General features: G+C 43.5%; 1 protein-coding gene across 8 annotated transcripts in view; it reads left to right on the top strand.

The window, feature by feature from the left end:
- The window catches only part of LOC101422941 (lipocalin Can f 6.0101), a 57686-nt gene extending 37246 nt beyond the window's left edge, over positions 1 to 20440 (top strand). For 3 of the 8 annotated variants that reach the window (XR_011649492.1, XR_011649490.1, XR_011649493.1), the window contains 4 exons: positions 144 to 254; positions 596 to 697; positions 880 to 925; positions 1875 to 3438. Coding sequence is in view for 3 of the 8 variants with exons in the window: in XM_071217050.1 (XP_071073151.1) it covers positions 144 to 254; positions 880 to 925; positions 1875 to 1884 (167 nt within the window). In the remaining 5 variants the exon portion in view is untranslated. Of the gene's footprint in view, positions 1 to 143; positions 255 to 595; positions 698 to 879; positions 926 to 1874; positions 3439 to 12554; positions 13954 to 16649 lie in introns of those variants that run through there. The other 5 variants (XM_071217050.1, XM_071217049.1, XM_071217051.1 and 2 more) reach the window with 3 other exon arrangements.
- Positions 20441 to 24411: the final 3971 nt, after the last annotated feature.

Genomic DNA, 24411 nt, shown 5'->3' on the forward strand with positions numbered 1-24411 from the left:
GAAGGCATTAGCCATCCTCTGTCTCTACCTCTTACAGGACATGTACTTGAATTTATTTTGTGAGAGAGAACAGGTGAAGAGTTTCGCTTGCTTCCTTCCCATGGACCAATGAAGTTCTGAACTGTGTTCTGTTTCCTCCACAGATCGTGGAATTAATAAATTTCACATAATTGAAACTGATTATGAGAAATATATTTTTTATACACTCACAAATTACTACGAGGGAACACAATTCAAAGTGATGGAGCTCTATGGTAGAGTATTTTCCTGCTGGCACTCATCTTGGGGTGGGAAGAAAGGAACCCTGGAGACAAAATGGCCTTCCCAGGCTTAGCCTAGGAGATCCTCCCTCTCTGAAGACAGATGTTCACTTTGGGGATTCCTCAGTCTCAGTGATGGGAAGATGATGAAATCTTTCATCATGCCAGAAGGGAGAGTCTACTGATGTCAAATTGCAGGACAGCTCATATCCCCCACAACTCTGCCACCTGAGCCCCCAGAAAGTACCATCCATTCCCTGATCCATCTCTAGCCCCACCCCTCTCACTTGCCTCAGTGACAAGAGTCCCAGTAGTTACAGTCACTTTTCCTACAGCCCGAAAGAAAAACATTAACTGAAAAATCAAGAAAAGGTTTGAGAAACTTTGCCAAGAGAATGGAATTGTTAAGGAAAACATACTTGACCTGACAAAAGTCGGTAAGTTCAGCGATTTCTAGCTTTCTCTTCCTCGCTTTCCATATCGCTGAAGGGAAAAATCCAAGGGACAGTAATGCCTCCTCTATTCATTGCCCTTAGTCCCAACCCAGAGAATCATCTGGTTTCTCTCTGGGAAAGGAGCTGGGGTTGGGGTCTAAATGTGTTCTGCTCTGCCTCTACAGATCGCTGTCTTGAGGCCCAAGATACGGGAGACGCCCCAGCCTCCAGGTTGGTGATCTCTAATGCTGGGGAAGATGGGGTGGTCCAGGAGCTAGTGCCTTCTGAAAGCATTGGGAGTTTGTTACAATAAAAGCAACTTGGTAAGGAAGCTGGTGAGAAGAGCTTGAAATTTGAGTTGGAGGCCCTGGGTTCAGGACCTACTCCTACCGTGAGCTTTCCAGCAGATGACCTAAGGAATTAAGAAGCAAACAATGACATCGACCTTGTGGAGAGTGGATATAATGCTGGTGAAAAGGCACAGTCGTTGATAATGGGCTAAAGAATTACTGGCACTTGAAGTTTGAAATGGAAAAAGAGTAGCAGAGTAGCAGTATGAAACTCAAATACACTTCCTTGTTTGTGGCCCATCTGCCAAGCACAGGAAGTCCTCTCTGCCTCCACTTATAAGAATTTCTTCTTTTGTACTTCTTTTGTACTTGGCTGTGCCTGCTCAATCTCGACAGGGAGCTGTGTGGCCTTCCCATTTCCTCCAACCTGGCAAACAGACACTGAGTTTCCTCATCTGATTCCTGCCTCATAGTAACTGTGGGGCTTTATTCAGAGAACGTGTGAAATGTCTCAGCACCTAAGGCTTGCATAAAGTAAGCATTTAGTAAAAGGTTGCTGTGACTGTTTGCCATTATTCCTTAATCTATCACAAAGTCTTCAAAACTTCTAATTCTGGTAAATGGCAGATGCAAGCCTAGAAACCTTCAGTGCATTCTTTCTCTTTTCTTTAGTCTCAGTTAGAGGAAGACTAAGATGGCATCAGCCACAGAAAAGATGTCATTTAGTCAATGCTCTCCCTGCCCTCTTCTGGCAAATAACAGGTTAGATAGAATGCAGGCTGATATCTATTCCTTCACTATTTTTCTCTATAATGGAAGTTATTTCGGTCCTCAATTCAATGCAAAGAAAACTTAAGTTTCTATGTTCTCTTTCTCCTCTTCTTACTTAGCACCAAGTGAATGCTTCCTCACTTGGGCTCCAAGAGCTTCCTTTCCATGGTCTCTTCATCATCTCAAGATAAATTCTGCAACCTGATTTCCATCACTGTCGCATATAAAAGCCTGATCCCGCATCTTCAGGATCTTCCCTGATTGCCTCGGAAGACTCATCAATTCCCCAGGAATCAAAGGTTTTCTCTGAATTTCTGACTCTCTTTGCCATACCCAGGGAACTGTACCATGAATATATCCTTCCTCTAACTAGTCAATAAATGATAAACCTTGCTGTCATGTGATATGTCTTTGGATATGGGAGAAATGTGGGCTGATAGCAAGTGAATGAGGGGATTTCCTTGGCCCTGCACCCAAATTCCTCCACTGGCTTCTTAGACTCTTCCTAAGTTTCAGGACTCTTGCTCCTCTGCAGTACTTCTCTGTCCATTATCCCAAGTCCCTGTGAGCACTGCGTGCCTTTTGATTTTTCTACTTCTTAGGAAACTGATAAGACTGTTCCATGTACTATAAGAATGTAAGAATTTCCCCATAACTTCTCCATCTTAGAATTATCTACTGAGAGATAAAAATGCTGAGGCTGGTACCATATTGATGTGTTTCAAGACATGCCCCTGTAACATGAATATTGATTATTATTCATACTGTGAGATTGTATCCTTTCACACTTTTTATTTTTTATTTTGTCTTTATTCATTTTTTTAATATTACATTTTACAAAATGAGGTCCCCATATACCCCCCACCCCCTCTTTTCACACTTTTAGAGAGTATGTAAAACCCTTCTTCAACCACTGCTATTATCTACTGTGAACATATTAAGTGAGGTTCTATTAAATGTGAGATAGCAACGCCTCTCTTCTGTACTTGGTTATGTCAGGAGATATCAAGGGGTTAAATGTTATTAACTTCTTCTTTGAAGAGCTAACAGTCTTTGGGAAGAGGGAAATTATTGATCCTTCCCCATTTATTGTCCTTTCCCAGCACCACCAGCACATGAAAACAGCATAAATGTTACACATGGGTGTTGGGGCAGAGCAAGACGTGGGTGGAAGGCTGTCATGCCAAAAGAATGGTTCAGTCATAATGGAATAAAGGACTAATGAGATTCAACACAATCTCAATCAAAATTCCAACAGCCTACTTTGCAGAAATGGAAGAGCCAATTAGCTTTTTTTTTTTTTTTCAAACAGAAGGTCTCACATATTTATTACTGAACCAATATATTTATGCCAAAGCACAAAAATAACTTTTTCTTCTAATAAAGTCCAACTGTTAAGAAAGAAAAGAGTCTCCTCCAATAAGGTGTAAGTGAACTCAATACAGCGTAAACATGTGAGTTATTACATGTGCGATTCCTTACAGACCCACCTTGGTTCTTCTCCAATGTCTTCTCTTGGAGTTGTACCTGATTTTATTGCCAGTTTTCATTCGAATCCACCGAGGAATGGGACGATTCTGTTTTTGTTTCTTGGCCAGGAATCGCTTGATTCTAAAAGTCTTATGAGAAGACATGGTGAAGCTTGAAGTCAAACGCACACACAATGGCGGAGGAAGAGAGAAAGAGTCCAATTAGCTTTTGGAAGCTAATTTGTTTGGAAGGGTAAGGGGAACCAAATAGCCAAAAACATTATGAAAAAAAAGAATGAACTTGGAAGACTCACACTCTCTGACTTTAAAGCAAGTTACAAAGATACAGTTGTCAAAACAGTACCTACATAAGGATAGATACATTGTCCAGTCAAATTGAGTGTTCAGAAGTAGACCTATGGCCAATTGATTTTTGACAAGGCTGCCAAGTCCATTCAATTTTGAAAGAATAGTCTCTTCAACAAATAGTACTATGTAACAATTAGTCTTAAAGCCATAAAGAGCAATTGCATTTCTTTGTAAGATACATACCTCCAGTGACTGTGATCCCTCCCAGGAAATAAGTGGGTGCATTTTTTTTTTCCTTAGGTAAAAAGCCTCAATACTCTCTGGCCCATCTCCTTTTGTAGCCAGTTGCAAGAGATCAATGCCTCTAACAGATTGATTGAATAACTCATCATTATAAGCAACATAAATGTGAATTTTCTTTGACAAGTTAAAAAGGAAAGTACTAGATCTATAATAGCATTGCTAGAGCTAAAAAAGAAATTGTTGAGCAAGAATATCTAGTTGTTGAAAGCTGTTCACAGTGTGATACATTTGTATTAATTTTAAATAACATACAGAACACATGCTATATTATTTATGGATACCTATATGTATCTTAACACAGTTCTCATAATGTGCATAAATATCACCTCGGGATCTTGTTAAAATGCAGGCTCTGATTCACTAAATCTCAAGTGGGCTTGATATTTTGCAATTCTTTTTTTAAAATATCTTTTTCTTTATTTTTAAGGAAGTTTTAGACCACAAAAAATTACATTGAAAATATGAGGGATTTCCATATACCCTATCCCTTCCCTCTCTCATGTTTTCCCCTAATAATAACATCTTTCATTCGTGTAGTACATTTGCAATTCATAAGCAAATATTGAATCACTGGTACTAACCATGGTCCATAGTTTACAGTATGGTTTAACACTTTGCATTACACAATTTTATGTTTTGACAAAAGGTATTATGGCCTGTATCCATCATTGCAATATCATGCAGAACATTTATAGTGTCCCCAAAATGCCCCATGTTAAAGCTATTCTTCCCTCTCCCTCCCCTCAGAACCTCTGGTGACTACTGTCTTTACATCAGGGCTAAAAGTTCTTCCATGACTAGAATAACAGTAAGTCTACTATGGTCCATAGTTGCATTCCCCCCTTATGTTTGTTCATTCTCAATCTTGAGGATTTTGGGATGGTGAAGCCACTCTCCTTCTGATTGAGAGAGGGCTTAGATCCCAAAGCACAGATGGATTGAACTGTCTTCCTTGCAGTTGTAAGATACTCTCTGTTTTCTGGGATGGGCATTGTCCACCATCATCATTTTGTCAGTTGTCCTGGGTGATTCCAATGAATGGCAAGTAGGTGTTGGCTGTAACTGTGCTGAGAGTCAGGGCTCAATGACATATGAACAGACAGAAGATTTAAGTTGCTGGAACATATATTTAATAGGTACAGTGCTAATTAGAGGGTAAATAATAGAGGCATAAGAATCATGTGTAGGAAAATTCTATTACACTGGGGAGATAGATTAACATATATTCCAAGATAAGTCCCACCAATGGGCTGTTAATTTCCTGGGGTTGTCTGCCCTAACTATAGGTTCCAGATGTCTCTAGAGCTGTCAGGAGCACCCCTGCTTGAAGCATTGTTTACTGTGGCCATCAGTGAGATCCTCCACATAAATGTAACCTCTGGAATGACCTCCTGACTCCCCTTGAAAACTCTTAGCTGGAGAACTCATTTGCATGTAATATTTCCCCCTTTTGGTCAAGGAGTTTTCCTAAATGCATTGCTGGTTGGTGCTTCGTCACAATCCCTCAGTTCCAGGGAGGCCCATCCCTGGAAGTCATGTCCCATGCTGGGGGGAAGGCAGTGAGTTTATATGCTGAGTTTGGCCTAAAGAGAGTCCACATTTGAGCAACAAGGAGGCTTTCAGAAGGTAATTCTTAGACAACATATATTACTAGACTAAGTTTAAATTTTACAAGAATAAGGTTCATAAGTACATGCTTTAATATCAAAGGCCTGGCGTATTGGTCTGTCCTCTATTTCTAGGCATTGCCTATGTACTCTAGAGATTCTTGCAAATCTATTAGAGAATGTAGCAGGACTCCCCAGAAGATAATCTGCGGTGCTAACAAGTCCCCTAGTGATGTCAATGCTGCTAATCTGTGGTCTACATTTTGAGTAGCAAGATATTAAATTATTAACAAATATTGGAAGGGCATCTACCGGCTATCAATAGAATTTACTTCTGAGCAGTGAGTGAAGGGAATGAGATGGGGATGGTAGTCAGAGGGGATACAATCTTTTTTAAAATCAGTTATTGGGGAAGCGGTTGTGGCTCAACTAATACAGCGTCCGCCTACCATATGGCGGGTCCAGGATTTGATACCCAGGGCCTCCTGACCCGTGTGTTGAGCTTGTCCATGCGCAGTGCTGCCTGCGTGCAAGGAGTGCTGTGCCACACGGGGTGTCCTCCAAGTAGGGGTGCCCAACATGCAAGGAGTATGCCCTGCAAGGAGAGCCGCCCCATGAGAAAAAAGCACAGGCCACCCAGGAGTGGCACCGCACACACAAAGAACTGACGCCCCAAGATGATGTAACACCACCACCAACAACAAAAACTGACAGTTTCCTGGGGTCGCATGACAAGCATATAAGCAGAAACAGAAGAACATACAGCGAATGGACACAGAGCAGACAACAGGGGTGAAGGAGAGAAAAATAAAGAAAATGAATCTTTAAAAAAAATAAAAAATAAAATCAGTTGTTTAATTACTAGTAATTTTTTTAAAAGAGTATATGCATTACAATTTTGGAAAACAGGAAAAAAGGTTAAGAGTTGTTAATTCTGGGCAAGGGACATATAAGTGATTGTTGTTTTCTTCCTCCTAGCTTTCTGCATTTTAAAAATTTCTCCAAAAAGTGCTGGGGGGGGGGGTGGTAAAGGAAGGAAAGAGAGAAAAAAAAGGGAAAGAAATGGAGAAATGGTAAAGAATATAGAGAGGTGAGCTGAGAGCCAGGGAATGCACTAGAATCTACTTTTCTCCAGGGCTCATGGTTAGGAAAGCTTTTGGTGGAAGAGGATGAATTCTGAAATTCAGCAAGGCTTTTACCTGGACTGGAGGCTCCTCCCACCTTTCCCCAAACTCTAACTAAACCAAAAAATAAACAGAGTGAGTAAGGGGTGGTGAGGGGAGTGAGTGGGAAAGCTTAGGTCAACAAATCAATAGGCAGATAGTGTAAAAAGAAATGTTATATATCCATACAACGGAATATTATTCTGCCACAAGGAATGACGTTCTTATACATCTTACAACATGGATAAACTTTGAAGACATCACGTTGAATGAAATAAGTCAAACACAAAAAGACAAATATTGTCTGATTTCCCTTATATGAAATAACTAGAATATGCAAATTCATAGAGACATAACGAGGATTATCAGTTAGGAGGGCAGGAGAATGGGAAGTTAATGCATAATGGGTATAGTTTATGTTTGGGGTGATGGAAAAGTTTTGGAAATCATAGTAGTGATGGTAGCACAACATTGTGAATGATTTATATTATATATATATAACCACAGTAATTTTTTTTAAGTGAAGCAGGGTACAAGATTTCATTGGATATAACTACAGCTAAAGAAACAGGTTTTGGGGACAGACACAAAAAAGGAACCTCCCAGAACCACACTGTGGTTCTTGGTAGAAGTTTCTAAATAACTGGCTTTGAGAAGTTTGAGAACACTAATAAATAACATCCTTTTTATCCCTGACTAAATTTAGAATGAACCGAGACAGAGACTCAGGAGTCATGTCACTCAAGATGACTTTTTTTACCCAGAAATCTGTTGGAAAATACAAGTTGTGGCCAGGTGGATTTGCAAATCCACCCTCCCTTTCCCGTTAAACATCTCCTCCACATCCAGCAGAGAGCAGAGTGGTGTACCACGCTTACAGCCTGGTCAAGAGCAGACCAGAATACAAACTCTCAGAAAAAAGAACCCAGAATGGTCTGCAACAGTCATGTCCAGTTCCTTTTCTCCAAGTTATTAGGCAGACAAATCCTTCCTCCTTCCCAGGAAAAGGTTAGGAAGGAAGTGAGAGAGGCCAGGAATACTACTCATGGAGAAGTCTTCCTCTCTCATGAAAAGCATGAGGAAAGGGACACAGGATCCCCTCACGACAGCATCGCACTGATATTCTCTTCGGGGAAAGGATTGGTGCACCTTGACCATTTTTTCAATCCCACCCCACAATCACTTTCCAATCAGTTATTATCTAAACTAAAAGGCAGAGTGACTTTTCAAACCTCATTTTAAACTGGCTAGAATATCTAATGAAATCAGGAATCACATGGAAGTTATGGTGGAAGCTGCCATCAAAGGGAACTATGCTACTGCTTCTTGGTGCACTTTGCACAAGAACTACAAGTCCTTGCTCCCAATCAAGTGCCTTTGGGGATTTTCCACCATGATATTTGAATTCTAAGGTATTTTTCCCCTATCACTCTACCTCACTGCCTATCATCGTGTTCTTTGGGTCTGAAAACAAGTTGAATAAAGGAATGGAAAGAAATCCGTTGTTGAAGGCAGGGAGAGGAAAAAGAAGGTGTGATACGGAGGCATTTTCGGGACTTGGAGTTGTCTCGAATGATGTTGCAGGGACAGATGCAGGACATTATAAACCCTGCCATAACCGACTGAATGGAGTTGGAGAGAGTGTAAACTACAATGTAAACTATAATCCACGCTGTGTGGCAGTGCTCCAAAATGTACTCCTTAAATGCAATGAAGGTACCACACTAATGAAAGAAGTTGTTGATGTGGGAAAAGTGGGGGGTGTGGGGAGTGGGGCATGCAGGAACCTCCTATATTTTTTAATGTAACATTTTGTGTGATCTATGTATCTTTCAAAAATAAACATAAAATATGTTTTTTAAAAAATCTGCAAAGAGTACCACAGAATAATATGTCAGAGGCAAGCAAATGTGATATGCTTACTCAGTGACCATTCATGCAACACTTTGTTCCAAGAGTTTAAAATATTTGCAAGAAGACCCTGCCTGTGTATCAAAACAGCTATATTCTTTATGATAGGAGAAAGGGGTCCTGGATTAGTTTTCTTTTTTCTTTTTTTTTTTTAAGATTTTTATTTATTTCTCTCTCCTTCCCCCCCCCCCCCCCGCCCCCCGCCTCCAGGTGTCTGTTCTCTGTGTCCGTTTCCCGCGTGTTCTTCTTTGTCCATTTCTGTTGTTGTCAGTTGCACAGGAATCTGTTTCTTTTTGTTGCGTCATCTTGCTGTGTCAGCTCTCTGTGAGTGCGGCGCCATTCCTGGGCAGGCTGCACTTTCTTTCACACTGGGCAGCTCTCCTTACAGGGCGTACTCCCCACGTGTGGAGCTCACCCACGCAGGGACGCCCCTGCATGGCAGGGCACTCCGTGGGCACATCAGCATGGGCCAACTCCACACAAGTCAAGGAGGCTCGGGGTTTGAACTGTGGACCTCCCATGTGGTAGACGGACGCCCTATCCACTGGGCCAAGTCCGCCTCCCTGGATTAGTTTTGTATTACTGCTGAAGCACTTTACCATAAACTTGGTGGTTTAAAACACCACCAATATATTGTCTTACAGTTCTGGAAGTCAGAAGCCTAACATGGGCACTACTGGGCTAAAATCAAGGTGTTGTCAGGGTGGCATGCATTTCGGGAGACTCTAAGTGAGAGTCCATTTCCTTGATTTTTCCCCCTCCTGGAGGTCACCCATACTTACTGGGTCATGGCCCCATTCCTCCATCTTCAAAGCCAGCAACCCCAGGCCAAGTCCTTCTCACCCCACCATCTCTCTGCTTCTCTTCTCTGGCCCCCACTGCCTTCTACTTTTTTTAGGAGGTACCAGGGATTGAACCCAGGACCCTGTACATGCGAAGCTAAACCACTGAGCTACACCCACTCCTGCCTTCCCCTCTTAAGGACACTTGTAATTACATTGGACCCACCCAGATAATTTAGAATAATTTCCCATTTCAGGATCAGCTCCTCAGCAACCTTAATTCCCATTTACTGTGTAAACTCACAGATTCACAGGTTCTGGGGATTAGTATGTGGACATCTTTGGGGAACTCACCACAGGTCTCCATAGGATTTCTCCATGCCAGGCTTCCTCCACCTACTGTGGGAAATAGACCCTCCAAACCAACATTCATGCTTTGGGCTGCTTTTCTCTCCTTTTTCATTCAGGTGTTTCCACAATATTTTCTAAAAAATAGCACTCCTTTTTGTTTTTTTAACTTCTAATAAATTTAATTGAAAGAGGATAATGACATTACAGACCCATTTAAGTCTAGATAATTGGGCTTAGAGTTTATACACATTTGGGGCACAGTGTGGAAAACCTCATCATTCATAGTGCATATGCTAGAGTACTCAGAAATTCTTGCATCAGAAATTTAAGTAATAATTAAGTAATAATTAATCAGTATTAAGTAATAATTAGCCCAGACTCCATACTGCCATTGTTTTGATCAAATCTTAAAAGCAAGACCTAAAAGGATCTAATAATTTTCCAAGTTATTTCATTATGTCCCAGAACAAAGCTGAAGAATATTTATTGGAATACAAAATACACAACCTCGAAATCTGGCATTCAATCAAAAATTACCTGGCATATAAAAAGTAGGAAAATATGATCCACAATGGAGAAAAAATAACAATCATTGAAAAATTAACCCAGATCTAGCACAGGCATTAGACTCATTAGAACACCTTAAAACAGTTATGAAAATTGAACTTCAGGGAGTGTGTGTAGCTCAGTGGTTGAGTACCTGCTTCCCATGTATAAGCTCGTGGGGTTCAATCCCTGGTACATCCAAATAAATAAATAAATGTCCTTATCATACTCAGGGCCCCCCCCCCCAAAAAAAAGTGAGTGTCTACAGATGAAAACTACAATGTGTGAAACAACCTGCCCTGGATGGGATTAATGGCAGATTAGACAGTGCAAAGGAAAAGATTAGTAAATTTGAAGATAGAGCAATAGAAACTATGCAAAATGAAACAAAGATAAAAACTCAAAAAAATTATCTGAAAGTCACTGGGCTAAGGGACAACTTCAGGTGGCCTAATATACTTACAAATGGAGTCCTTGAAGGAAAATGGGGGGGGGGTCAAAAATAATTTGAAAATTTTATATAATAATGACTGAAAATTTTCCATGTCTGGTGAAAACTATAAATCTGCACATGCGAGATGCTCAATGAACCTCAAGCAAAGAAACATGCAGAAAACTACCACAAGGCATTTCACAATCAACTTATTCAAAACCAGTGAAAGGGAAGTGGACTTGGCCCAGTAGTTGTCCCGGTTCAAACCCCAGGCCTCCTTGACCCATGTGGAGCTGGCCCACGCACAGTGCTGATGTTAAACAGTGAAATTCTATTTTCTATACCAGGGATTGGCAGGTCAAATCCAACTTGCTGCCTATTTTTGTATGGCTCATAAGCCAATGACATTTGCAAATGATTTGATACTAGGAAAACCGACTTTCATCCCTAACTATTCCAAAAAGTGAATTCTAGTCTTCATATTAATAATCAATATTATAAAAAAGTACTCAATATTATATTTTTAATTTCATTTTTTAAATGTGGAAATGTGCTTTTTCTATTATATTAGCACCTATGTAATATCTACCACTTTGCCTCTTGGCTTGCAAAGACTAAAATATTTACTATCTGGCCATTTATAGAAAGTGTTTGTTGACCCCCTTTCCTATAGGACGGCCTTCAACCCTGACTGCTATTTACTATAGCTATTTCCCCTCAACAATCCATGGTTTAGGCATTTTAGGCCCTTTTTCACCACCTGTAAGATGGAAATAGTATTAAGAATACCCTAATCATGGATTGTTATCAAACTGAAGCCCTCAGAACACCTTGAATAGAAGAGGCATTAAATTACGTGACCGTGTAATTAAGGAGATATTTTTAAGTAGTCCTGTTATTCTCACCTTTAAATATCATGAAAAACTTAAACATGAATGAAGGAAATATGGATAAATGTTAAATAAACTTCCAGAATAAATATCAAACCCGGACACCCTGAGGTTATTTTGGGGCTTCAAGGACAAGGATGAAGACTCCAAATATCCATTCTTGGCTAGAGTACTTTGTCATTTGACTCTTTCCTCAGGACAGAACTTTGGTTGAAACTGTCTCATCCTGGAAGCAGGCCCATCAAGATACTGGATGTTGTTTTTAAAAATAAGCATTTCAGAGACACTGTTTTGTTGGTTTCAAAAAGTTTATAATCGGGAGGCAGATTTGGCCCAATGGATAGAGGGTCCACCTACCACATGGGAGGTCGGCGGTTCAAACCCAGGGCCTCCTGACCCACGTGGTGAGCTGGCCCACGTGCAGTGCTGATGCGTGCAAGGAGTGCCCTGCCACGCAGGGGTGTCCCCCGTGTAGGGGGGCCCCATGCTCAAGGAGTGCGTTCAGTAAGGAGAGCCGCCCAGCGCAAAGAAAGTGCAGTCTGCCCAGGAATGGCACTGCACACATGGAGAGCTGGCACAGCAAGATGACGCAACAAAAAGAAACACAGATTCCCGGTGCCGCTGACAGGAATACAAGGGGACACAGAACACACATTGAATGGACACAGAGAGCAGACAACTGGGGGGGGGGGGAGCAGAAAGGGGATAGAAATAAATAAAAAACCAATCTTTAAAAAAAAAATTTATAATGGGCCTGAATTGGTTATTAGAATAATAGACATAGACAATTATTGGCTAACCTCTGTGAAAAAGTCAGAGAACTGGAGAGCCACGTGGCTCGGAGAGTCTGGACCCAGAAAAAGGTCCAGCCAGCAGGAGTGCTGAGAGCCTGGGACACTCTCAGGAACCAGTCATTTCCCGGCCACCTGGATTCCCATGCCTAACACAGCTACCTGCATTTCCCCCATGTTTCTTAAACCTAATTAGTCATGAATGCAATTTTCCTCAAACACTCCATGAACAATCCCTCCTCAGGGTCCTTTCTCGGAAATACTCATCCCCGAGACATCGGCATGGCTCACCCCCTCATGTCCTGCTGGACTCTGTCGCCTCACAGAGAGTAAGACCCTGGCCCTTTCCCCCACCCCCCTTGACTGGCTTCTTATATTTATTTGTTAATTGCCTCTACCCACTCATTCTAGAATGTAAGTGCAAGGACATGCAGTTTAGTTTGTTCGCTGCCAAATGCAGTGCCTGAAAGAGCGCTTAGCCTGGCACAAGTACTGAGCGTGTATTGCCTTAAGAAATGGGTTCTCATGAGCTGCACAGAAATAGAGAACCCATTCTCCTTCTCCCAGGTCTTGTCCTAATATTTTAGAACAGATCAAAGAATGTGGGGTCTTTAGGGTTTTGCCCATTGTGGAATTGGAGAGATGGGACGTCTAAGGAGATCTCTTCATAAAATCAGTCTGGGTTCTTGGAACAGGGGCCTCGTTGGCCCTCATACATACAATCAGAGCAGGCCCAGTAATAAATCTCCTGAAGAGGAACAGGAGCCTCGTGACCCTTCCTTCCCACTTCCTACAGCCCTGGCCACAGTGCTATCCCACTCCCACTTCTATCCAGCCTCCCAGGATCCTGAGAGAACCTGGGATTTGAGAAGCTATCGAAATGGCAGGCACATGGTTGGTCAAGGAGGGGGATAGATATTTCTGGCATGTGACCAAGACCTCTGAGTTGAGTCTGGGTGGGTCCAGTGTTGGGGACCCTTAAGACAGCACTTGCCTTCAGCAATATCAAAGAGCACATAATGGCTGCCAGAGCTGATACAGTAACGGTCTACAGTATACTCAGCCTCCTTCATGGAAGAAGGTTCGCGTCCTTTCTCGCAGTTACCGCCCAGCCAACGCCTCAGGCAGTCAGTGCGACCACCAATCAGTAATTACCTCCTAACCTTACTTCTGCCATTTCCCTCAGTAACAGCCAGAACCAATCACCTTACCTCTGCCACTTCCCCCAGCAACAGCAGCTGCCAATCCCAAACCGCCACCTGTCCTTACCCGCCACCCCCCCTCCTCCCTAGAGTATATATGCTCAGCCCCTTCAATAAAATTTTGCGGCAGCAGCTTGATCTGAACTCTGTCTGACTGTCGTCCTTCGTGTCTCTTGTCCCATAACATTCCTCCCTGACTGGTACTTGAGCCCCCATCAGTGTCCCGCGGGCCGGGACGACCTTCACAGCTGGCGCCCAACGTGGGGCTCAAGAAACCACGCCAGGACAGGAACGCCACTTCACCACGGAGGGAGAGCGCTCTCCAGACACTTGGCTGAGGAAAAGGCCAATCTTCAGCGGCGGAAAGGAAGACTACAGTTGGCAGTTCCGTAGCAGCGGAAAGAAAGACTAGCGGAAACTCCACAGAAGACTTCAAAATAGGTAAGCCCCCCCACCTTCATTATGGGACAAGGATCCTCCACTCACCTGTTGTTTATTAGCCAAGTAAAAGAAGCCCTCAAGACACAAGGAGTTTAAGTTAAGAAAAAGGGTCTTATTCGTTTCTTTGATTTCATACTCAGAACCTGCCCTTGGGTTCCCCAGGAGGGTACTATCGATCAAAGGTGCTGGGAGAGGGTAGGAGATTGTTTAAATGACTATTATAGAACATTTGGTCCAGAAAAGATTCCGGTAACAGTCTTTAACTATTGGCAGTTGATTTATGATATGTTGAAAGTCACCCCTCTTGCCCCAGATATTAACAACATTATCAAAGAAGGAGAAAATATCTTAAAACTACATTCCCGTCCCGCCTCAGTCTGTAGCTCCATTACCATCAACATGCCTGAAGAGCCACCAATTAGCCCTACCACCCCCCCACTCACTCCTTGAGCGCTCCAGAAACTTCCCATAACATCGTAGAAGGCGCAGATTCTAAAAACGGCGGTGTCTCCTATAAAAAGGGTGAGCCGCGTCACCTCCCAGCCTTCCACCCCCCCCCCTTATGCGGTCACCCTGCAGCCAACTTTACACCCGCCCTGAAATTTACACCCGCCTCTCCTCTACCCGGCGGCAATTAAATCGGCCGCCGCCCTTGCATGAAGCCGTTGCCGCCTTTAAAGATTCCCTCACCCGGCAACTTGAGCAAGCCACTGAACTGCTCGCCGGTGTTCAGTTAGCCACCCAAAGCGTTTTATCTCTTACTTTCCCAAAACTGCAACACTCGACTTCCCGGTCACCAGAAGCCAGGCCCGACAACCGCCTGCCTCCTCTAGCGGAGCCCGCCAATGCTCTGGTGCCCAGGATGGCGACCAAGAACAACCTGATTCAAACGCACAAAATGGCAACGCGCCAGCAGACCCTGAATCCCAAAATGGTGACCAGGACGAAAATGGTAGTGAAGCCAACTCCCATTCTGATTCTGGTTCAGAGGATGAAAATGCCCCAAATGCCCCCGAGAGTGCCCCCCCTCTAAACCCACCGCTAGATACAAGCCCCTTAGTCTAAAATATCTAGAAAAACTAAAAAAAGCGGTGCATTCCTATGGCTCTACCGCCCCTTTCACGCTTGCTCTCCTCAAAAGCTTGAGCGATCAAGAGCTCGTGCCTAATGACTGGTTTCAGCTAGCCAGAGCAGCCTTAACTGGTGGAGATTTTCTGTTATGGAAATCTGAATATGAAGAGAATAGTAAAAATTTCGCCACCCGTAATATCTGTAAGGCTGACTCCAAAGATTGGACACTAGAAAGGTTTTTAGGTCAAAAACCCTACCAAACTAATCAGAAGCAGGCTCAATTTAGTTCTGGCCTCCTTGCCCAAGTACAAACGGCCGCGCTTAAAGCCTGGAAAAAACTTCCTCAAAAAGGCGCTACTACTTCCTCACTTGCGTGTGCAGGGTGCCGAGGAGCCACACACTGAGTTCCTTAGCCGCTTACAAAGCACTGCAGAGCTCCTGTTTGGAGATAGTGAAAGTGAAAGTGACTTTATTAAACATCTGGCTTTCGAAAACGCTAACGCTGCGTGTCAGGCTGCCATTCGTCCTTTCCGCAATACTGACCTCAGCAATTACATAAAACTTTGTGCCAATATTGGACCTACCCAAACCCTTGGGCTAGCCATCAGCGCAGCCTTTCAAGATCTAAAAAAGAGTCTAGATAGTCCCCCTGTGTGCTTTACCTGTAAACAACCTGGCCACTTTGCTAAATACTGCCCTACTAAAACCACCTCCCGCCCCCTCTTCACTCCCTTAGGCAATAACAACGTCAAGCGCCTGTCCTCTATTTCCCACGATGCAAAAAGGGCTTCCACTGGGCGTCTGAGTGCCGTTCTCAAACAGATATCAATAATCGGCCTCTCACACCCCAATGGCAGGGAAACTTCCAACGGGGCCAGCCCCAGGCCCCAGCCAAAACAAACCCAGGGGCAACGCGGTTTGTTCAACCATCCCCACCCACAATACCTACACTCCCAACTATTCACCACGCTGCTGTATCTCCGACTTATGGAGAGCAACAGCAGGGAGCGCAGGACTGGACCTCTGTGCCGCCTCCGAGTCAATATTAACCCCAGAATCCAGTCCCCTCCTCATATCAACAGGAGTCTATGGACCATTGCCTCCAAACACCTTTGGCCTCATTCTAGGAAGGGCTAGTGCTTCCCTTCAAGGAATTCAAGTCATCTTGGGCGTGATAGATAACGATTTTAAAGGCGAAGTAAAAATAATTGCAGCCACTTCTAATAATATAATCCCCGTTCCCGCTGGCACCCGGATAGCGCAGCTTATCATTCTCCCTATTCAACATGTTAATTCAAATTTCAAAAAGCTTCAGCGCTCCTCTGAAGACTCTGGATATTAATGGGCAATCTGCAGCCGATAGGCATTGGCATCCTACCACACAGATGCAGCAAGCCACCGTTATGTGGCACAACCCTTTAACATCACAATGGCATGGGCCTGACCCTGTAATCATTTGGGGACGAGGCTCTGCCTGTATATATGATCAAAAAGAGGATGGCCCTCGTTGGCTTCCTGAATGATTAATAAGGCAGGTTAATCCTCCTCTTCGAAATCAAACTCATACTAACCCTTCCAGGGAGGAGATCTCCCCCTGAGAAAAATATTCTCTCTCTCCCTTTCAGCCCTTCCATCAATCCAAGAAAAACGTCCGCTCCCGCTGCAACCCACCTCGAGAAGGCACTTCGTCTCAATCGAGTGGCCGCCAACAACCACAACGCCTCTGCCTTAAGTCTCGCTGGAGCCGGTACGGGATTGCAGCCCTCACCACGCAACAGACATCTCTCTCCTCTATTAGGCAAGCCGTGGATGAAGATATAGCCCACATCGAAACCTCCATCCTCCCATCTAGAAAAATCCCTGAATTCATTGTCCAAGGTTGTCCTCCAGAACCGCAGAGGTCTAGACCTCCTCTTCCTTAAGGAAGGGGGGATTTGTGCCGCGTTAGGAGAAGAATGCTGTTTTTATGCCAATCATTCCGGCCTTATCAGAGACAATATGGCCCAGCTTAGAGAGGGACTAGCAAAGCGCAAAAGAGAAAGGGAGGCCCAAGGAAACCTCTCCTGGGGATTTAATGGAATCCTTCCTTACATTCTCCCCATACTAGGCCCCTTAGTAACCATACTCCTGATAATATCTTTTGCACCTTGGGCCATAAAAAGAATTATACAACTAGTAAAAGACCAAATTGACTCCACTCTGGGCAAGCCTATTCAAGTGCACTACCATCCACTCCATCTTGCTGACCAAGGCATATCCTTGAAATATCTGGACACTGTCCAGCCCCCTCCTACGGGAGCAGCATGGAACTGGAAAATATGCTCCTCGCCAGGCAAGAACAACGCCTGAGCTGAGGTTGGTACCGCTGGGTGCGAGGCAAAGCACTGCAAAGGAGGGCCAAAACAAAAGGCCGTTTTCCAGCTCCTTGAGAAGCATGCCTCATTAGCATAGGGGTTCGCTCTGCGCAAAAGCAAGATTCGCTCAGTGCGAGTCCTACTCCAAAATCCCCTCCCCAGAAAAACAGAGCCACAAACGGCATGGGGAATGAGGCCTCTACTTCCCCCAGCAGGTTAAAGCCAAAAGAACGCTCAACGAGCATTCTTCCTCCAAACCCTTTAGAGAAAAAGGGAGGAGATGTTGGGGACACTTAAGACAGCACTTGCCTTCAGCAATATCAAAGAGCACATAATGGCTGCCAGAGCTGATACAGTAACGGTCTACAGTATACTCAGCCTCCTTTACCGCCCAGCCAACGCCTCAGGCAGTCAGTGCGACCACCAATCAGTAACTGCCTCCTAACCTTACTTCTGCCATTTCCCTCAGTAACAGCCAGAACCAATCACCTTACCTCTGCCACTTCCCCCAGCAACAGCAGCTGCCAATCCCAGACTGCCACCTATCCTTACCCGCCACCCCCCCTCCTCCCTAGAGTATATATGCTCAGCCTCTTCAATAAAATTTTGTGGCAGCGGCAGCTTGCAGCTTGATCTGAACTCTGTCTGGCTGTCGTCCTTCGTGTCTCTTGTCCCATAACATTCCTCCCTGACCAGTACTCGAGCCCCCCTCAGTGTCCCACGGGCCAGAACGACCTTCACAGTCCAGAACACAAGAAGTCACTGAATATACAGATAAAAATAAATATTCACAAATTAATGTCATCCACCAAATCAACAGGCTAAAGAAGAAAATAAGATCGTATATAGAGATGCAGAAAAGGTATTTGGCAAAAATCCAACATCCATTCATGATAAAAACTCAGCAAATTAGGAATAGAAGACAACTTCCTCAACACGATAAAGAACATCTACAAAAACCTACAACTAACATCATAATTAATGGTAAGAAAATAGATGTTTTCCTCCTAAGATCAGGTATACTAAACAAGGATGCCCCCTCTCAACACTCTAGAAGTCCTAGCTAATGCAATAAGATAAGAAGAGGAAATAAAAGTTATACAGATTAGGAAGAAATAAAACTCTCATTGTTGGAGATGACATGGCTGTCTTCGTAAAAAATCCCAAAAAACTGATTTTTTATAACCCTAGATTAAATGATTGTTAACAAGTTTAATATACAAAAACCAATAGCTTTCCTCTATACCAGAAATGAACAATTGGAACTTGAAATTTAAAACACAACACCATTTACTTTAGTACCATCTGTAAAATGGGAATCATATAATAATATCTAAATTGTTTATTGTTTAATAAGCACAATCTTAAGTGTTTGCTGTCATTCTTTTGAAGCATTTCTTGATTCAGTTTGCTAATGATAAAATTGTAATTTTTAATTGCTGATGCTTATCAGATTTGGGGGTTAAGGTAATGCTAACGTCATAAGATAAACAAGAGATTTCCACCTGAAAATAATTCAAATAGTTTGGAATTTTCTATTCTTTAAAGATTATACTTTAAATTACGGTGAATGTTTATATAAAACCAACTAGGCCATCATCTTCGGTAATCAGTTTCTTCTGATTTTCTATTTCTCTCAGGCGGTGCTCATTAGTGCTGTTCCCTAAATAGTACCCTTCTCCTAAGCACATTGTAGTTGGATGTGGCTTGCTTTGATGAGTGAGTGAAAAGTGAAAAGAATGAGATTTTTAAAAGCTCTCCAGGTGGTTCAGAAGTGCAGCCAAAGTTGAGAGCCTCTCACGAAGGTCAGAACTAGTTAAGCCACCTAATTCTAAATCAGAATCGGGAGGGATCTCCCAAAGTCATGGCTCAGTTTCTTTCCCTCCTCTTCCTCTTTTCTTCCTTTCCTCAATTCCTCTCCAGAATTTGCAGTGCGGGGAGGAAGCCAGGAAGGCGCGGGGGAGGCAGCAGCCCGGGGAGGCGGTGGGGAGGTGGGAAAGTAGCTGCCTCCGCGGCAGCTGGTGGAAGGCCCGTGCAGAGATGTCCACAACCCGGTGCACACAGGGCGGCGAGGACAGAGCCTGCAGCCGGTCAGTGGTTTGTCGTTCTCTGTAGCCGGCAGGTTTGTTCGGGCCAGCCCCTAGCAGCGTTGGGGAACCAGCGGCCTTTGCTTGCCAGAGCTGGGGCCCATATCTGTATCCCCAGAATCCAGATCTCTGAACCAGGTCTTGGAAGCACCAGGTGGTGCAGAACCAGCATCTGGCCTAGGTGCCCTAATTATTTTGGAGTCTTCACTTGCATCCAGCTTCCCCAGCGTCCCCAGCCCAATGCCTTTAAGAACTAAGGGAGGGAAGCGAACTTGGCCCACTGGATAGGGTGACCATCTACCACATGGGAGGTTCTCAGTTCAAACCCCGGGCCTTCTTGACCCGTGTGGAGCTGGCCCATGTGCAGTGCTGATGCATGCAAGGGGTGTCCCCCGCATAGGGGACCCCCACCCACAAGGAGTGCCCCCCATAAGGAGAGCCGCCCAGCACAGAAGAAAGTGCAGCCTGCCTAGGAATGGCTCTGCACACATAGAGAGCTGACACAGCAAGATGACGCAACAAAAAGAAACACAGATTCCTGGTGCCACTGATAAGGATAGAAGCGATCACAGAAGAACACAGCAAATGTACACGGGGGGTCAGGGGGGTGAGGGGGGAGGTGTGTGTGTGTTAAAAAAAGAACTAAGGGAGGAGCCTCATCTCAGCTACATCCCTGCCACCCCCCCCCCCCCAGGGCTTTGAGCTCCCTGCCTGGTGGGGCAAGTCCGTAATTCTTCTTCCAAATATTGGCCTCTTCTGCTTAACATCAGAAATGTGTGTGAAAATGCTGATTGGAAGGTTATTTCCTATTTTTAAGTAGCTTTATTGTGGTGTAATTGACATGCAATAAACAGCACACCATTCATGTGTAAAATGTGGTATTGATTATATGGATATGCCCGTGAAACCATCCCCACAGTCAAGACTGAATATATCTGTAGTGAGTCAAAATAAAATAAAGGCTTTGCGCTGTCATGAGGCCTCAGTATCTCAGACCTTGCCATTAGTAACAGAGGTCCCTCAGCGATCACCCCGAACCCCCACTTGTACAGGATAAACCATTTCTCCCTGTCCTCCCCTCGTCCTGTGTTGGCACCTCAAGTTCAACACAAACTCGCCAGTCCCCACTCTTCCTCCACCAATCCCACAGCTCATCCCCTGTAACCTTCTGAAGGCACAGGCCCAGGTCCACTGTAACCTTCCTCCTGCTTGGGGGAGCCTGCACCCCTGATGTGTTACTCCATGGGACCCTGCGAGCTGCAGGCGCCTCTCTGTTCTAGGACCCGTGAGGACGAACCAACTTTCCTTTCATACTTCTCCGGTGCCCCTGGTCCTTGCCACACCTGGCTATCCATATGAAGAGCCTTGCTGCTCATACAATTATCCATCACCCTCCAGAATGTTCTCATCCCCTCCTGACTCCTCCATCCCTCAGTGCCACCCCACTGCTCAGGTGACCCTCAGGTCGAACCGAGACCTGAGGGAGGGAGTGGGAATGAAAAAGGGACAAGAGACACAAAGAATGGAGGCAAGACAGGATTCTGATCAAGTCTCGTTTATTGAGGGTCAGTCAGGGGTTCTTATAGCCAGGGATGGATGAGGTGGTACATACTGACAACACATGTGTCAGTAAATGATTGGTTAACACGCACGTGCAGATGGTTATTTGGCAATGTCGGTAGAAAGACTTTCCTGCTTTTTAGGGAATGCCTAATTGGAGCCCCAGGGAGTGGCGTAAGAATAGAAACTTAATTGCTTTAGCGAGGGTGGGGAAAGGAAGCTTAACCCAGGTTAGTATCTAAAAATAGCGCTTAGCAACAAGATGGCCAATACAGCACCTGTGCCAGAGGCAGCTTCCCACAGGTCCCCCTTTTCTTTAATATTTTTAGCAGAAAAGGAAGACTGACAAGACGGCCTGTTCTGGGGGGACTGTGCCTGTCTTAGGTTAGGGCTGGCAAACAGACGACCGCATTAAACCTTACCCGTCATTGAGAATCGTGGCAGCGAAAGGCCACGTCCCTGTCTTAGGTGGTTGCTATCGTGAGAATGCCTTGCCCAGTTGCCCATCATTGACTAACCAGTCCAGCGCCTCAGAAGATGCTGACAAGATATTCATGGTCTGGGATCAGGCCTACCGGCTGGATCCATTTGCAAGTAGTGGTTAGATCCCTCGTCGTAATCGGCCATGTCCAGTCTATGATAATAGATGTGGGTGGGCTGCATTTTTATGGCATTTAGTTTGTTGCTTTAAAAAGGCCATAATCTTGCTAAAGAGAATAGGTCCTAGCGATAGAAGTATTAGTAAGCCAAGCAGAGGTCCCAAGAGGGGGAGTATGTAGGGTAACAGTCCATTCAACCCACTCCACAGGGGGCTGTCGCCGTAGAAGCGCGTGATGGCGCTCTGCAGGGCGGGCAGCAGCCGCTCCTGCATTTCGCGGCTGCACAGCATGTAGTCGGGCAGGTCTGGCCGGCGTATAACAGAAGGGCTCCAACGATAGTGATGAAGCTGCAGCGACTGAACCTGCGAGGCTAATTTTTTACCAATATAGGGAGGAAGGCGGCTCTCTTTGACACAGATGGGGATAGTAAAATTTTTTACTTTGCCTTCTCCATAGTATGTTAGTTGCGGGGTAATGGCTACTAGGATGCAAGGCCTCATTTTTATAGAATAGAGCATTTTTGGGTTATAGTTAATTTTCCAACCACAAACACATAAGGATCTCTTACACATGCCTGAAGATGAATTTGATTTAAATGCAGATATTGGCCATTCTTACTATTATTCCCAATCCATTCTATAGCAGGAGCTATTCCTAGAAAAACTTTCCACAAATTCTTTTGTTTATGTATAAATGTAATTATTTTTTGTTGTCCTTTACTATTTAGACCATGCCAAATAAATCTGTCATTATATTCGATGGGACTCCCCATAGGGGCACTTTCCCACACTATTCCATAGGAATCATTAAAAATGACAGATTCTCTTCCTATATGGCACTCTTGCCATCCTTCTTCATTCCTACTGTCTTTTTGTGGACAATCATAAGTAGGGTTTTTGGTTATGAATAAATCATAAGAGGGAAATAAAGTCACAATAAACTGAATATTATTTTTGCATTAGCTAATTGATCGTTTGGTGTTATAATACCATTATTTCCCCCTTTTTGTTTTAAAAGGGTAGTTTTCAGGGTATGATGACTGTGTTTAACTATGGCTTAACCTGTAGGATTATAAGAAATATTAGCAACATCTGGCTTGATTTGTGTAAGAAGACACTAAAGAAAGTCTTAGCAAGTTTTAAAACAAAGTGATAGCAACACAGCTGGACATTAACTTCTTGCAACAAACTAGCAGTGTTTGGGATAGCTGAATCTATGATAAGAGGTTGTTTCTGTGACATATACTCTTATAATAATTAAAACCATAAATAACCACATTGTACTTTTTTTTTAAAGATTTATTTTTATATATCCCCCCTCCCCCCCGCGGTTGTCTGTTCTCTGTGTCTATTTGCTGTGTCTTGTTTCTTTGTCTGCTTCTGTTGTCGTCAGTGGCACGGGAAGTGTGGGCGGCACCATTCCTGGGCAGGCTGCACTTTCTTTCGCACTGGGCAGCTCTCCTTATGGATGCACTCCTTGCGCGTGGGGCTCCCCTACACGGGGGACACCCCTGCGTGGCACGGCACTCCTTTCGCGCATCAGCGCTGCGCATGGGCCAGCTGCACACGGGTCAAGGAGGCCCGGGGTTTGAACCGTGGACCTCTCATGTGGTAGACGGACGCCCTAACCACTGGGCCAAGTCCGTTTCCCCTGTTCTTTTCTTAATATTATGCTGAAGTATTGGTAACTTTATACACTCTTAAGCATTCATAGGAACTTAACTGTTACTTTCATTTTTCTTCCAAGATAAAAGAACAAATCTCCTGTAATTAGTTTGAAATAAAAAGCTGCTTTTCAGGATCTGATTTTTTAGAAAGCAGGTTTAAACATTATTTCCTTTAAAAGAGATAAGACCCTTTCTTCCTTGAACACTGAGGAAATGATGAGGTTAAAGCATAAGAAGCTGTTTTGATAAAACAGACTCTTTGTATATTGATTATTCAGGATATAAACTTTCCATAAACTTTCACCAGAACAGACTAATGATTTCAGAGACTTTGAAAAAGAACAACATTTTTAACTTTGATACATACTACTTGATACTAAGGCTCTTTCAAACTTTATAGACAGACCCATCAAATCTTACTTAACTTTAACCATAAAAATTTCTTTCCACAAACCTTCTACACTTTCAGTATTAATTTGTCCCACATTTTACTCTTTCTCAATAATCAATCATTTTATTTCAGGATGAAATCATCTCCTTAGTAATAAAAACACATTCCATATATCCCACATACTAAGTTACCAGGCAAACTTCTTACAACATATCACTGCCATCAACACTAAATGAGCTTATTAAAATAATGAACTTTTCTTCAGTTTAAATACTTAGTAGCATGTAATACCAGAAACAGTCCCCTAGAAGCCAGTTTGCAGGGAAGACTAGCCACCAACAAGTTTTCCTGTTATAAAATTACCTTTTATTATTATTGTATCAATTCAGTTTTATATATATTTAATAATGACTTTTGGAATTAGCCATTTAAATACCTTAATTTAAACAATGCTTCATTAAACTTCTTATAATTATTTATAACCATATAGACTATATTATTTTAAGACAACTTTTACCTTCACAGAACACATTCCCTTACTTAAAGTTACCACAATACCTTCTACAACTCGCCACATGCAAATTAAGTTCCAAGAGTTTATGAAAAATTAGCCATCCTATTTTAGGGCAAAACTTAGTAAATTTCAGTCAGCATTCCCACAAACTTTTAACCTTCTTTAATATTTATTTAAGTTTTACATCCTTCATTTTATCCTGTGAAGAAAAATATT

Source organism: Dasypus novemcinctus, chromosome 8 (genome assembly GCF_030445035.2).
Source record: "Dasypus novemcinctus isolate mDasNov1 chromosome 8, mDasNov1.1.hap2, whole genome shotgun sequence".
In the NCBI taxonomy this organism is placed as follows: Eukaryota; Metazoa; Chordata; class Mammalia; order Cingulata; family Dasypodidae; genus Dasypus; species Dasypus novemcinctus.